This window comes from Nematolebias whitei, chromosome 23 (assembly GCF_014905685.2).
Source record: "Nematolebias whitei isolate Nwh7 chromosome 23, NemWhi1, whole genome shotgun sequence".
Lineage (NCBI taxonomy): Eukaryota > Metazoa > Chordata > Actinopteri > Cyprinodontiformes > Rivulidae > Nematolebias > Nematolebias whitei.
The window spans coordinates 16,960,800-16,974,115 of NC_056520.1; the positions used below are offsets into that span (position 1 = coordinate 16,960,800).

At 39.9% G+C, this 13,316-nt stretch overlaps 1 protein-coding gene across 1 annotated transcript in view; it reads right to left on the reverse strand.

The window, feature by feature from the left end:
* The window catches only part of LOC119429081 (inactive dipeptidyl peptidase 10), a 142,578-nt gene that overhangs the window by 14,268 nt on the left and 114,994 nt on the right, over positions 1 to 13,316 (reverse strand). The window contains exons 13-19 of the mRNA XM_037696798.1: positions 10,840 to 10,887; positions 10,651 to 10,769; positions 4,151 to 4,208; positions 3,193 to 3,200; positions 2,222 to 2,320; positions 2,031 to 2,100; positions 48 to 176 (exon numbers count right to left, since the gene is read on the reverse strand). Coding sequence (XP_037552726.1) covers positions 48 to 176; positions 2,031 to 2,100; positions 2,222 to 2,320; positions 3,193 to 3,200; positions 4,151 to 4,208; positions 10,651 to 10,769; positions 10,840 to 10,887 — 531 coding nt within the window. The remainder of the gene's footprint in view (positions 1 to 47; positions 177 to 2,030; positions 2,101 to 2,221; positions 2,321 to 3,192; positions 3,201 to 4,150; positions 4,209 to 10,650; positions 10,770 to 10,839; positions 10,888 to 13,316) is intronic.

Consider the following 13,316-nt stretch of genomic DNA (forward strand, 5'->3'; position numbering starts at 1 on the left):
AATAATCTGCTTTTTTTCCTTCAATCTGCTGTTGAAGGTTTCTGCACCTTTGACCTCTGAACCCAGAGCCCCTGCCGTCGAGCCGAGCCACGATGATCAGCTCCGAACTGGCCAGAACTGAGTCCCAGTCCAGGCTGAACTCATCTGTTATGGTCTGTCCCCCCAGAGCGTTGCCACTGTCAGGAAATTATTATATTTTACTTGTTGTTCTTTAAAAAAGGAACCATTATGTTTGAACTTTCAAAATCCCAACTCAGAAAATGTTGAGTTGTGTTAAATGTAAATTAAAACAGAGTGAAATGATTTTTTAAATGTTATAAACCCATATTTTATTCACAATGAAACATAACATCAAAGGCTGGAAGAAAAAAATTGTGCCATTTCATGGAAAAAAAACAAACAAACATAATTTTTGACTTTGATGGAAACAAAACTTAAAAAAAATTGTTTCAGTCCAAGTTTGTCACCGTGAAGCAGCCACTCTTCTTTTAGAAACAGTCTGTAAACACCTGGAACTGAAGAGACCAGTTGTTGGAGTTTTTGGCGGGGTCTGATGGAGGATTTTAAATGTTTAACAGTCCTGGCTCGTATTTTTTCTGAATGTGATCATTTGTTGTACTAAAACTAGTATAGTAGTCCCTCACTTATCGCGGGGGTTACTTTCCAGACACCCCCACGATAGGTGAAAATCTGCGAAGTAGGGAGGTTATATTTACTTTAGTATTTATATCTATGTTATGGCTTTATAAACCCTTCCCACACTCTTGAAATGTTCTTTACAATGTTCTAAATTCTCTAAATGCTCTAAAAGAGCACAGTAAAAGAGAGCAGACAGATTGATGCTACAGTTACTGTGCGGCTGACTGGCCATCGGGAGCACTGGGACATTTCCCGGTGGCCTGGCCCACTCAGTGATTGCTGAGAGGGACTAAAGGCTCGGTTCAAGTCGCGCTTGATTATTTTAAATAAACAATCCATGCCGCTTGTGCGGCTCACTCAGGTACAAGACAGATACCTCCTGCCCACTCTTTCTTGTTTTCGAGATTGTCTGTTTTGCACCCGCCTGTTGTGTGTCTGCTCTGCTGTGACAGACAGCCTCAGAAAGCGAAAGGAGGAGGTGGGAGGGGTCTGTCTTATACCTGGGTGAGCAGTGCTCAGCAAATCTATCTCTTGTTGAAAACCGATTCACTCTTATTTTTCCACCTAGCATTTTCTGATATTCTACATTTGTTCATCTGATCTGTTCATCCCTGCTCCCTGAGCAGTAGTGATGGAGAAAGACAGACCCCTCCTTTCTCTTTTTGAGGCTGTATGTCACCCACCACCTCCTTTCTCTTTCTGAGGCTGTCTGTCACCCAACCCCTTCTTTCTCTTTCTGAGGCTGTCACCCCACCCCCTTCCTTTATCTTTCTGAGGCTGTCTGTCACAAAAGACTACTCTGCTGTGACAGACAGCCTCAGAAAGAGAAGGGTGGGGTCTGTCTTTCCCCATCACCAATCGTGTGTTGTGTACTACAATCGTATGTTGAAAGCCTGCGAAAGAGTGAGTCCGCGAAAATCGAACCGTGACGTATCGAAGGACTACTGTATGTACTTCTGCTTTTCTGCATTGATGGTTCCTTTTCAGATGTGTAATCTGCCCATGCCAGAGGTGCTAATGCACCTCCGTGCCATCAGAGAGGCAGGCTTTTGAACTGTGTGCTGATAACAAACTGAATGATCCCTGTACTAGGGATGTGGCATCCATGGTTTCAGTTTTCCACTTTGTCTCAGTCCATTCTAAACAAGCTTTAGTCCAGGGAAGATGGCAACGTTTCTGGATGGTGCTCACGTTGTTGCATAATACAGTGTTATAGGTGAACCTCTGCCCATCTTCTGAAAGATTCAACCAAGCTAAAAAAAAAAAGGTTCCTCTTGTGTTTTATGGATAGTTATGGTGACGGCCTGCAGGTTGTGTGGGTGTGATATTTTTTCATTGTCAAATAATAGACAAAAAAAACCTGTAATTATGATGAAGTGATGAAGGCTTACATGATGAGGAGGAGGCCATAGAGATAGGACTCGGAGAAGTCGGGAGGAAAAGTGAGCTTCAGAGGCAGCTCTGAGGGGAACAGAAAAGAATGTTGGGACAGCAGCCAAGCAGACAGGTGAACAGGTGTATCACTTTCCCTCTGAACGGCTCAGTTATCTCAAACACAGCTGTTAATGCAGAAAATTTGTACCAAAGTTGTCACTGGTGATCATTCGAACATCAGTCAGAGTCGTCCTCCGGGAGTTCAGCGCAGATTGTAGGTGGAGGTTGTTCTCCAGGATGAAATATGCTGTAAACCAGAGGAAACTCAGGACGGAGCAGATGTTTGTGTACGACAGACGTGGCAGTTGTTCACTTAAAGGTGGTTTTATCATCATGAGGATTCAGAGCATTCTAAAAGCACTACTCTAAATTTTCCTGGTGTCATTACCCTTGATTTGCAAGTACATAAGAATTAAAGATAGTCCGTGTTTATTAGAAGGAAGCAGGAAGCTCAGATTGAAGAAAAAGAAATGTTTTCAAGTGTGATGCATCTTATGGCTACCAGATAATGACACCAAAATATTCACACAAATACTCAATTTTGCTACAGCTGACTTTCATTTCTCTTGAGTGCATATCTCCACCTCTCCAAGTTCCTGATCCCTCTGTCTTGCCAATTGGTACAAGTCCTTCTCGCCCTCTTTAGTGTCCAGCCTTCCATACAACTCATCATATGCCTTCTGCTTTGCTTTAGCTACCGCCCTCTTTGCTCTATGTTCATTCTCCTTATATTCCAGTCTCCTCTCTTCAGTCCTCACTGTCAAGTTTCTTCACTCTATGTTTTTCCCTCCTTTGGAAATAGGTGTTGATTACAGCCATTTCCATTCTCTTGGTGAAATCCACCATCTGTCCTTCTTGGTTTCTTTCCTTGACACAAAACCTACCCATCACTTCCTCATCCTCTGTTTCCTTCACCAACATGTCCATTCATGTCTGCCCCCATCACCACTCTCTCCTCCCTGAGAATACTCTCCATCACTTCATCCAGATCCTTCCAAAATGTATCTTTCTCCTTATCACCACATCCAACTTAACATAACCACTGACGTTTAGCTTCAGACCTTCTACTTCTACCTACAGACGCATCACCTTATCTGGCACTCTTTTTACCTCTACTACATTCTTTGCTAATTCCTCCTTCAGGACCACCCCTACTCCATTTCTCTTTCTATCCACACAATGGTAAAACAGTTTGAACCCTGCCCCAATGCTGCAATACTTGCTGCCCTTCCACTTGATCTCTTGGACACATAAAACATTTACCTTCCTTCTCTGCATCATGCTGTCACTGTCCCCACATTTAGAGTTGAAATATTTTAAGTACCGTTATGTACTTTGTCTTACACAAGCAGTGAACTGTGGGTTCATGCCGACGTAAACACAGAATATACAATATTTGTCAAAACAAAAAATGTTTACACTGAAGAAGGAACAAGCAATATTTTTATAACTTTTTTATCCAAATCATAAATTTAAATGACGGTTACAGTATCTCATTATGATGGATTCTTGCTGCATTAGCTTGTAGCTAAATGTTAGTGTCTAAAATCTGTTTTTTTTTTGTTTGTTTTATTGTCAGGCCTAAAAAAACAAAACTGACAAAGACTGAAGAACTTATAAATGAAATTTCATAAAACACATAAAATCTACAAAAAGATCTACGCTACGTTAAGGTTAACTCATGTTAATGTTTCCACCAGAACCAAACGATGCTGCCTAACTGCTGCAAAAATATAAGGTAGACAGGAAAACCCACCTTGATGAGTTTGAACATTTATTACAAATTAAATGTCAAGCAGAATATCTTAGGGATGTGACAGATCCAAGCAGTAGTATGTCTGGCCTCAGATTGTCAGAGTACTGATTTGAGCAAAGGCCCTCCGTAAGACACTACTCCACCACCAGTATTGTCTTAACTGGAAGTTTGTATGTCTTAGAGGGCAGCATGTGAACAGATGTAAATGAGACAATCCTGTTACACCTGATCCGGATGTCTCATTAGCGAGTCTTATTTTTCTACAACATCAACTCATTTGTCTTTTGGGAACAGCCGCACACAAACTGAATAAAAATCCACTCACCCTCACTGTTCATGTCGCTCAGATCCAGAAGCAGCACAGCCGGAACACCTGGACCTGCAACAAACACTTTGATTAGATTAAGAAAAAAAATAAAGATAAACTCTGTTAAATAACAATTTTCTTTTTTTAATCAATTTTTTAAATTTTAATTTATTTTTTCATTTTGAACATACAAAACACAAAGAACAGAAAACAAGAACCCCTCCCACACTGGATCAGTCACACATGCATAAATGAATTAAAATCAATTATACAGGCACTGACAAGTTTTCCACATACAACACAAAAGGCTGCCATGTGTCCCAAAATATTTTAACAGAATCCTTCAGGGTATATTTGATTTTTTCCAAATGAATATGATGCATCACTTCTATTATCCAATGAACATATGCTGAAGGGTATGTGGGTCCTTCCAACTGTACAAAACCAGTGTTTTGGCCAGAAGAAAGCCAAAGACAATCACATATTTCTCATAATTGTTCAAGGACATATACACAGGGACCAACCCAAACAGTGAGATAAGTGGTGATGGGTGTGCAGTTTTTCCACATACTCCAGAGAAAGTGTCAAAAATAGATTGCCAAAAGGTCTGCAGTTTGGGACAAGTCCAGAATATATGCAGGAGAGTAGCTGGAGTTTAACAATGATTACATGCAGGGTCCAGGTTGGCTTTGATTTTGGACAACTTGTCTTTGGACCAGTGCAGCCAGTGCACCACCTTGAATTGAATTACAGCGTGTCTAAGACAGATTGAGGATGAATAAATGTTCTTAATGATATTTCTCCAGATTGAGTCTAATATAAGTTCCTCCAGGATCGTTTCCCATTTCAGTTTAAGGGAGTCCAGACTGGTCTCATGGTATGAACTGAACAGTGTATAGATCTTACTAAGGGCCCCCCTTGGTATCAGACCTGCATTCCATAATTTTAACCACAAAATTTTTAGAGGGATACAAAGGAAAACAATCAGAGTTAGACCTCACAAAAAGTCTCAGCTGCAAATATCTGAAAAACTGTGACTTGTGAATATGAAACTTCTGTACTGAGCATGCATCAGGATATTCTGTACCAGCTGTTCAAAAAAGGCTAATCTACCATCAACATAGAGATCACACAGTGAATGCACCCCCTCAAGACCCAGGTGTCAAAAGCTTTATCAGATACTGATGGAGTAAGCCTATGATTATTTGACACAGGTGCAACAAACAGTAACTCTGTAGAGTTAAATGCCCTCCTGAACTGATTCCAGATCTTAACCGCCCAGATCACAATTGGGTTAGAAGTGTAGGTTGATATTGTTTAAAGAGCAGCCGAGAACAGAGTAATGCAGAAGGGGAACTGGATTTAATTGAGGCCTTTTCCAAGGTCACCCAACTAGGAGGAGGGGTGTCCCTGCCCAACCAAAATAGAAGAGCTCTGATATTAACTGCACAAAATTAGGAAGCAACATGCCTCCAAGTAGAGCTGTCATTTCTAACCCGAACCCGGAGCACGGCCCCGCCCGGATTTGGACTGGGCCGGTCCATAATAATGTGCTTAATGTGCGGGTCAGGTTGGTGTCGGGCTTTTGATTGCATCATCAGACGTGCGTGGCTGACAATCCAATCGTATGGCAACATGGCTTGCCATTTCACCGCACGCTGACCAGCCTTGAAATAGGTAAAAAGTTAAATTAAGCTTCAGATGGACTACTGTTAACGATCCATCACCCAAATGTATGTTCATTTAGCCGCTGCAGTCAGTGGACGCACGTGGACGACAACCCAAACAGGTGAGACCACAAAATATCCGACATGCCAGAGCAGGGTCCAATGTAGGCAGAAGCAGTGGAAGCATTTAATGTGCTGTGACGGCTCCTCAGCTTTGATCTTCTGTCCCCTTTATTCAGCCGCGCATGTTCGCCAGTATTAATAAATATAGCTATAAGCAGTCAAAGCTTAATTAAAAATGTCTGGGGGGTGTTTTGGGTTTGGACCTGTAAATACTGTTAATTCATCAGATCGGGAGGGGTTCGGAAATTATGGCTACGGGTTGGGGCCGGATTGGGTCTGATTTTCTTTTGACCCGAATGCAATTCTACCTCAAAGTCTACGGGGCAGATGTAAGACCCTCTTGGCAATCCGTGGATGCTTTTTATTCCAAATAAACGCTGATATCTGGCTTTTCAGATTTGTAAAGAATTATTTAGTAAGGAAGATTGGCAGATTTTGAAACAGGTATACAAACTGGATTCCAAAAAAGTTGGGACACTAAACAAATTGTGAATAAAAACTGAATGAAATGATGTGGAGATGGCAAATGACAATATTTTATTTGTAATATAACATAGATGACAGATCAAAAGTTTAAACTGAGTAAATGTAACATTTTAAAGGAAAAATATGTTGATTCAAAATTTCACAGTGTCAACAAATCCCAAAAAAGTTGGGACAAGTAGCAATAAGTGGCTGGAAAAAGGAAATTGAGCATATAACGATCAGCTGGAAGACCAATTAACACTAATTAGGTCAATTGACAACATGATTGGTATAAAAAGAGCTTCTCAGAGTGTCAGTGTCTCTCAGAAGCCAAGATGGTAAGAGGATCACCAATTCCACCATTTTTGCGCAGAAAGATAGTGCAGCAATACCAGAATGGTGTTACCCAGCATAAAATAGCAAAGACTTTTAAGTTATCATCATCAACCATGCATAACATCATCAAAAGATTCAGAGAATCTGGAACAATCGCTGTGCGTAAGGGTCAAGGCCGTAAAACTCTACTGGATGCTCGTGATCTCTGGGCCCTTAAACGTCACTGCACCTCAAACAGGAATGCCACTGTCAAGGAAATAACAGAATGGGCTCAAGAATACTTCCAGAAAGCATTGTCAGTGAACACAATCCACCATGCCATCCGCAGTTGCCAGCTGAAACTCTACAGTGCAAAGAGGAAGCCATTTCTAAGCAAGCTCCACAAGCTCAGACGTTTGCACTGGGCCAGGGGTCATTTAAAATGGAGTGTGGCAAAATGGAAGACTGTTCTGTGGTCAGATGAGTCACGATTTGAAGTTCTTTATGGAACACTGGGACGCCATGTCATCCGGACTAGAGAGGACAAGGATAGCCCAAGTTGTTATCAACACTCCGTTCAGAAGCCTGCATCACTGATGGTATGGGGTTGCATGAGCGCTTGTGGCATGGGCACCTTGCATGTCTGGAAAGGCACCATTGTGTTGAGCCCCCTCCTGTTTACTCTGCTCACATATGATTGTGCAGCTACCCATCCAGGCTGTCACATTGTAAAGTTTGCAGATGATACAGCGGTGGTGGGATGCATCACAAACAATGATGAGTCCAGCTACAGGCAGGAGGTGGAACACCTGGAGAGCTGGTGCAGAGAGAATAACCTTCACATCAATGTGAAGAAGACAAAGGAGATGATTGTGGACTTCAGAAGGAACAAAAACACCTACACCCCCCTGAACATAAGAGGATCTGCGGTGGAAGTGGTCTCCAGCTACAAGTACTTGGGTGTACACATGAATGACAACCTCAGCTGGAGCAACAACACCACCAGCCTGATCAAGAAAGCTCATCAGAGACTCTACTTCCTCAGACGGCTGAGGCGAGCTGGTCTGGGAAGCTCAGTCCTCACCTCCTTCTACAGGTGTGCAGTGGAGAGCATCCTGTGCTCGAGCATCAATGTGTGGCATGGAGGCTGCACAGCTGCAGAAAGAAAAGCTTTGCAGAGAGTGGTGAAGGCTGCACAGAAATCTGTTGGAGTCAGTCTCCCCACCATCACAGACATCTACACCTCCAGATGCAGGAAGAGGGCCACCTGCATCATGAAGGACCCCACCCACCCAGCACACACACTTTTTGCCCCACTCCCCTCAGGAAGGAGGTTAAGGAGCATTAAGTGTAGAACCACTAGACTGAGGAACAGCTTCTACCCTGAGGCTGTTAGACTCATGAATCTCTAACTAGAATAATCACTGTGAAAAACCATATCATGTTGCTGCTGATCTGTTTCATGTTGCTGCTGATCTGTTTCAATGTTGATGTGTTCATGCGTGCACATCTGCTCACAGACTCATGTTCATGTTTGTGGTGATGTTCAATGTTTTATGTTATGAGTGCTTAGTGTATATTTAGTTGATGTTTTTCTTAGTTCATATCTTAGATGTTATTACTGTTTTTCTTATACATTTTATTGTTGGATGTAACTGGGACCCTGTGTACATAATTTCGCTCCACCACATGTACCACATGAGGTGCGAATGACAATAAAGAAACTCTGACTCTGACTCTTAATGCAGAGAACCATGTTCAGGTTCTAGAACAACATATGCTCCCATCTAGACGTCATCTCTTTCAGGGAAGACCCTGCATTTTTCAACACGATAATGCCAGACCACATTCTGCAGCAATCACAACATCATGGCTACATAGGAGAAGGATCCGGGTACTGAAATGGCCAGCCTGCAGTCCAGATCTTTCACCTATAGAGAACATTTGGCGCATCATAAAGAGGAAGGTGCAACAAAGAAAGCCCAAGATGATTGAACAGTTAGAGGCCTGTATTAGACATGAATGGGAGAACATTCCTATTTCTAAACTTGAGAAACTGGTCTCCTCTGTCCCCAGACGTCTAAGTGTTGTCAGAAGAAGGGGGGATGCCACACAGTGGTAAAAATGGACTTGTCCCAACTTTTTTGTTATTTGTTGACGCCATGAAATTTGGAAACAACAGATTTTTCCCTTAAAATGATACATTCTCTCAGTTTAAACTTTTGATCTCTGATCTGTGTTCTATTCTGAATAAAATATTAGATGCTGGCACCTCCACATCATTGCATTCAGTTTTTATTCACAATTTGTTTAGTGTCCCAACTTTTTAGGAATATGGTTTGTAGGATTTTAGGTAGAATATTTATTTTTACAGAGTTTATTCTGCTCTCTAGAGTGTGATGTAGGGATTACCATCTAGCAATGTTCTGCTTAAGTTGGCCATGGGAAGTAGATAAATAGTTTTTTAGAGGTTCTTATGATCTCGAGTTACCCAAATGCTAAGGTATTTAATTTTTTTTAAATTCATTTAAAAAAGTACAGTGTCCAAGATTTTCTTGAAAATTAACCGTATAGCTAGATATTTTCCCAAATTTTTGAAGCAAAGTATGTAATTCAAGAATGCTTGTAAGAGGGTCTGATACATACAAAAGCATGTCATCTGCATATAAAGAAACTTTGTACCTAATCAATTCATCCCCTTAATGAATGAGTTTTGCCATAAAGCTATAGCTAGCGGTTCTATCGCTAACGCCAATAGAAGTGGTGAAAGCAGGCACCCCTGTCTCATACCTCGTTGCAGTTCGAAATATCTAGATATGTTACAGTTGCCACCATCGGGGAGGCAAATAACAATTTTCCCATTTTAGGTTTTACGTGTGTAGAAATATTTGTTCTTATGAAACTCCACCTCCTGCGGATATTTGTTCCCACAGAGTGAAATAACTGTCTTATTTTATTTAAAATTGTTTTAAAAAAACAAAAACTTTTCCATCTGCTTCTTGGCAGTAACCTGTTTTTACTCTGTCATATCTCAGTAATCTTAAAAATTCCACCTGATTTATCACCTGCCGCCAAAAGGCAAAGGCGGATGATGAGGTTGTTGCTGTGTCTGTTAGTTTGTCAACAAAATATCTCATAAACCAGTGGGTGGATTTTAATGCCACTCTCAGGAAGTAATCACTTGATCAAGGTTCATGCTCAGTAATCCAGGTTAAAAACAAACAAAACAGCTATGATCAGTCACGTCATCTGGACAGTTTCATTTTTTGTTGAGAGACGTATCGTCCTTTTATCCAAAGGACTTCTTCAGTCTGAGGAGACACAAACAAACTGAGTCCCCACAAGCAGTACACTCTGATAGTTGACCAACAAGTTTGCTGTTGATAAGATGTTTTTTGGGGGCCGTCCTCTCCCCCGTCGACTCCTCCCAGGCAGGCGCAGCCAAAGTGGTTCAGGACATCAAGATTCATCAAGGTTCACTTGATGGTACGTCTACAAATAATTAACTTTTAGTTCAATTAAAGAAGGCTACCACAGCTAATCCGTATTAGCAAACTGAAAAATGGCTCTAACTCGTAATGTACAGTGTGGTAGTAGCTGAGAGTCATTCTCGAGAGTTAACAGATGGAATATCTGCAATGTCCCGTGAGGTTGTGCATAATTCTATTTTCAAGATTTGACCAAATCGGCAACAACTCTGTAAGTTCTTAACGTAAGATGATCTTAGTCTAAAACTCTGACATAAAAGGTGGCGGGTGATATGCGTTCCTTCAAGAAGTGCAAAGAGTTTCAAGGTAAAGGATTTTTATTTTTTTTTGTATAAATATATTTACTGCTAGGGATTGTTTTACAAAAAACACTTTGTTTTATTTTTGTATATTGAGCAAAGTTTTTTTTTTGCTTTTATTTTGAAAAATTTGCAGGAAGCAGCAACTCCCTCTGACCTCGGCAGTGCAGGATGGCATGCTGAGCATCAGGACTGATGTCTGCTTCGAAGAACGTGCACCCCTCCTTCAGTCCACAGGTGAGGCATCGCCGTGGAAACAAGCCGACAGTTGACACGCTGTACAGACATTAAAAACGTTACGCGAGGACAAAAACTCTTCCGCTAACGCATGTTTCATCAGACTGACCTGTAGAGATGTCTCTGCTCTGCAGCTTCCTCTGTGCTCAGAAAATATCTGTGAGCAAAAAGCAGAACAGCTATAGTAGGACAAGGTCAAACGCCCTTTAAAGTAGGACAAGGTCAAACATCCTTTAAACATCCGCATGCTGTGAGACAAACACCGAGGTCCTCCTGAAAAAAAAATCCTGGGTATCGTCACGCTGCTCTTACAGCAAAAACAAACCAAAGACCCTCCCCCATCTTCGACCTAAATCTAAATCTAGCAAAATTGTAGCTAAAAGCTAAAATAGGCCAAGTTGTAACAAAAAGCTAAACATGGCAAAACCGTGAAAGCTGAAATTTACGAAACAGTTGCTTTAAAGCTGAAATGGCCTAAATCAGAGCTATATCCTTAATGAAGCAAAAATGCAGCTAAAAGGTAATTTGGAAAAAAAAAAAAGCAGCTAAAATGAGCAAAATGTGAGATGAAAATCTGAATGAGTAGAAGACAAAAATCGAGCAAACATGCCAAAGTTTAAATAAAAAAACAATGGTTCAGAAATAATTTAAGAAATCTCAACAATTTCTTTGCAGAAAATGCTTATAAATAAAGTTAGTTAAAAAAAAAAGTCATAGGACACTTTTTCAAATTGAGCTCACCATTGTGTCATTCAGTATAAATGGTTAAAACTGAACAAAGTATGCAGAAGTTCTGTCAAAATCGTACTTCTAACATACAAAGCCCTCAACATCCTAGCTCCAGCCTATATTAAAGATCTTATTGTACCGTATTTTCCTAACAGAGCACTTGGCTCTCAGACTGCAGGCTTACACGTGGTTCCTAGAGTTTCCAAAAGCAGAATGGGAAAAAGATCTTTCAGTTATCAGGCTCCTCTCTGGTGGAACCAACTTCCAGTTTCTTTCCGTGAGACTGACACATTGTCCAGTTTTAAGACTGGGCTTAAGATTTTCTTTTTTGATAAATCCGATAGTTAGTCAGCTTGATTTTCTGACCTATTCCTTATCCTAATTTTGTGTTAATGGATGTGGAGTTCCTCAGGGCTCTGTGTTGGGACCAAAGTTGTTTGTTTTGTATGTGAATGACCTGGTTGAAGTGTCGGGGCTTTTGAAGTGTGTTTTATTTGCAGATACCACATTTTTTTGTTCGGGTGAAGATATTGAACGGATGTTAGAGATGATACAGACAGAATCTGTAAAAATACAAACTTGGTTCCAACTTAAGTTGTCATTAAATTTGTAAAAAAAAAAAAAAAAAACAACTACATAATATTTAATAATAGAAAGAAAATTATCGAAGTCCCATTTAAAATTGACAGTATTGAAATTCATAGAGTTAATGAAAAACATTTTTTGGGTGTGGTTATTGATGAGAAGCTGACATGAAAATCTCATGTAAATTACTTAAGAATAAAAATCGCAAAATCAATTACATTACTGAATAAAGTAAAATAGTTTTTGAATGACAAAGTTTGTATATATTGTATAATGTAATGATTGTTCTATATTTAATCTATTGTATTGAAGTTTGGGGAAAAGCATGCAAAACGACTACAAATCCTATTTTCATTTTACAAAAAAAAGCTATAAGAATTATTAGTAGGAAGTGCTATGGTCACCCAACAAATATAATATTTCATCAATTGAAATTATTACAATTTTATGATTTGGTTGAATATAATATTTTACGTCATGTATAAAGCTCATTAAAAATATTACCCCAAAATATTAAATTAAAATTTGTTATAAAATAGAGTCATTATAAACTTAAAGGAACGGAAATGTTTGTAAAACCTCCATTTAGAACTAGTCTGAAGGAGCTGCGTTGTCATTCAGGGAATAGGATTGTGGAACTGCTTTGATATCACCATAAAAATTTCTAAAACAATTTATGTTTAAAAAGATGATTAATTTAAAATTGTTAGGAAAGCATGGCGCCATGTGAAAAATGCCTGATGTTTCTTTGTTTTCACTTTGGAGCTTGTTCAAGCTTGAGTTGTTGTTTGTTTGTAGTTATTTTGTATTTATTTAAATAAGGGGCAGATATTATAAGAATTTTCTTCTTCTTTCTGCACGCTTTTCATTCCATTTGTATTTTATTTTGATGATTTTTTTATTTTTATTTAATGAATAAATAAATAAATCCTATGCTGCTATAACCTTAGATAACTAGAGGACAAATTTACCTCATTTCATCAAATGAATAGTTACAAATACATGAACAGTTTGTATTTGCAATGATTCTTTCCTAACGTGATTCTGTCTTTTTGTCTTTCCTCCTAGAGAAAACCTGATGGCCTCCATCCTGGACCTGCCATTGTGTATCTGTTCCTCCTTCCTGTTCCTCTCAAACTCAGCCGGTCGAAGCAGATGGACGCTTGTTCTGAGCCTGGTTCTGCTAAAGGTTTAATTCTTCCTCATGAGGGAGTTTTTCCTTTCCACTGTTGCGCCTGTGCTCACTTAGGATGGGAGACTGTGACAATGTGA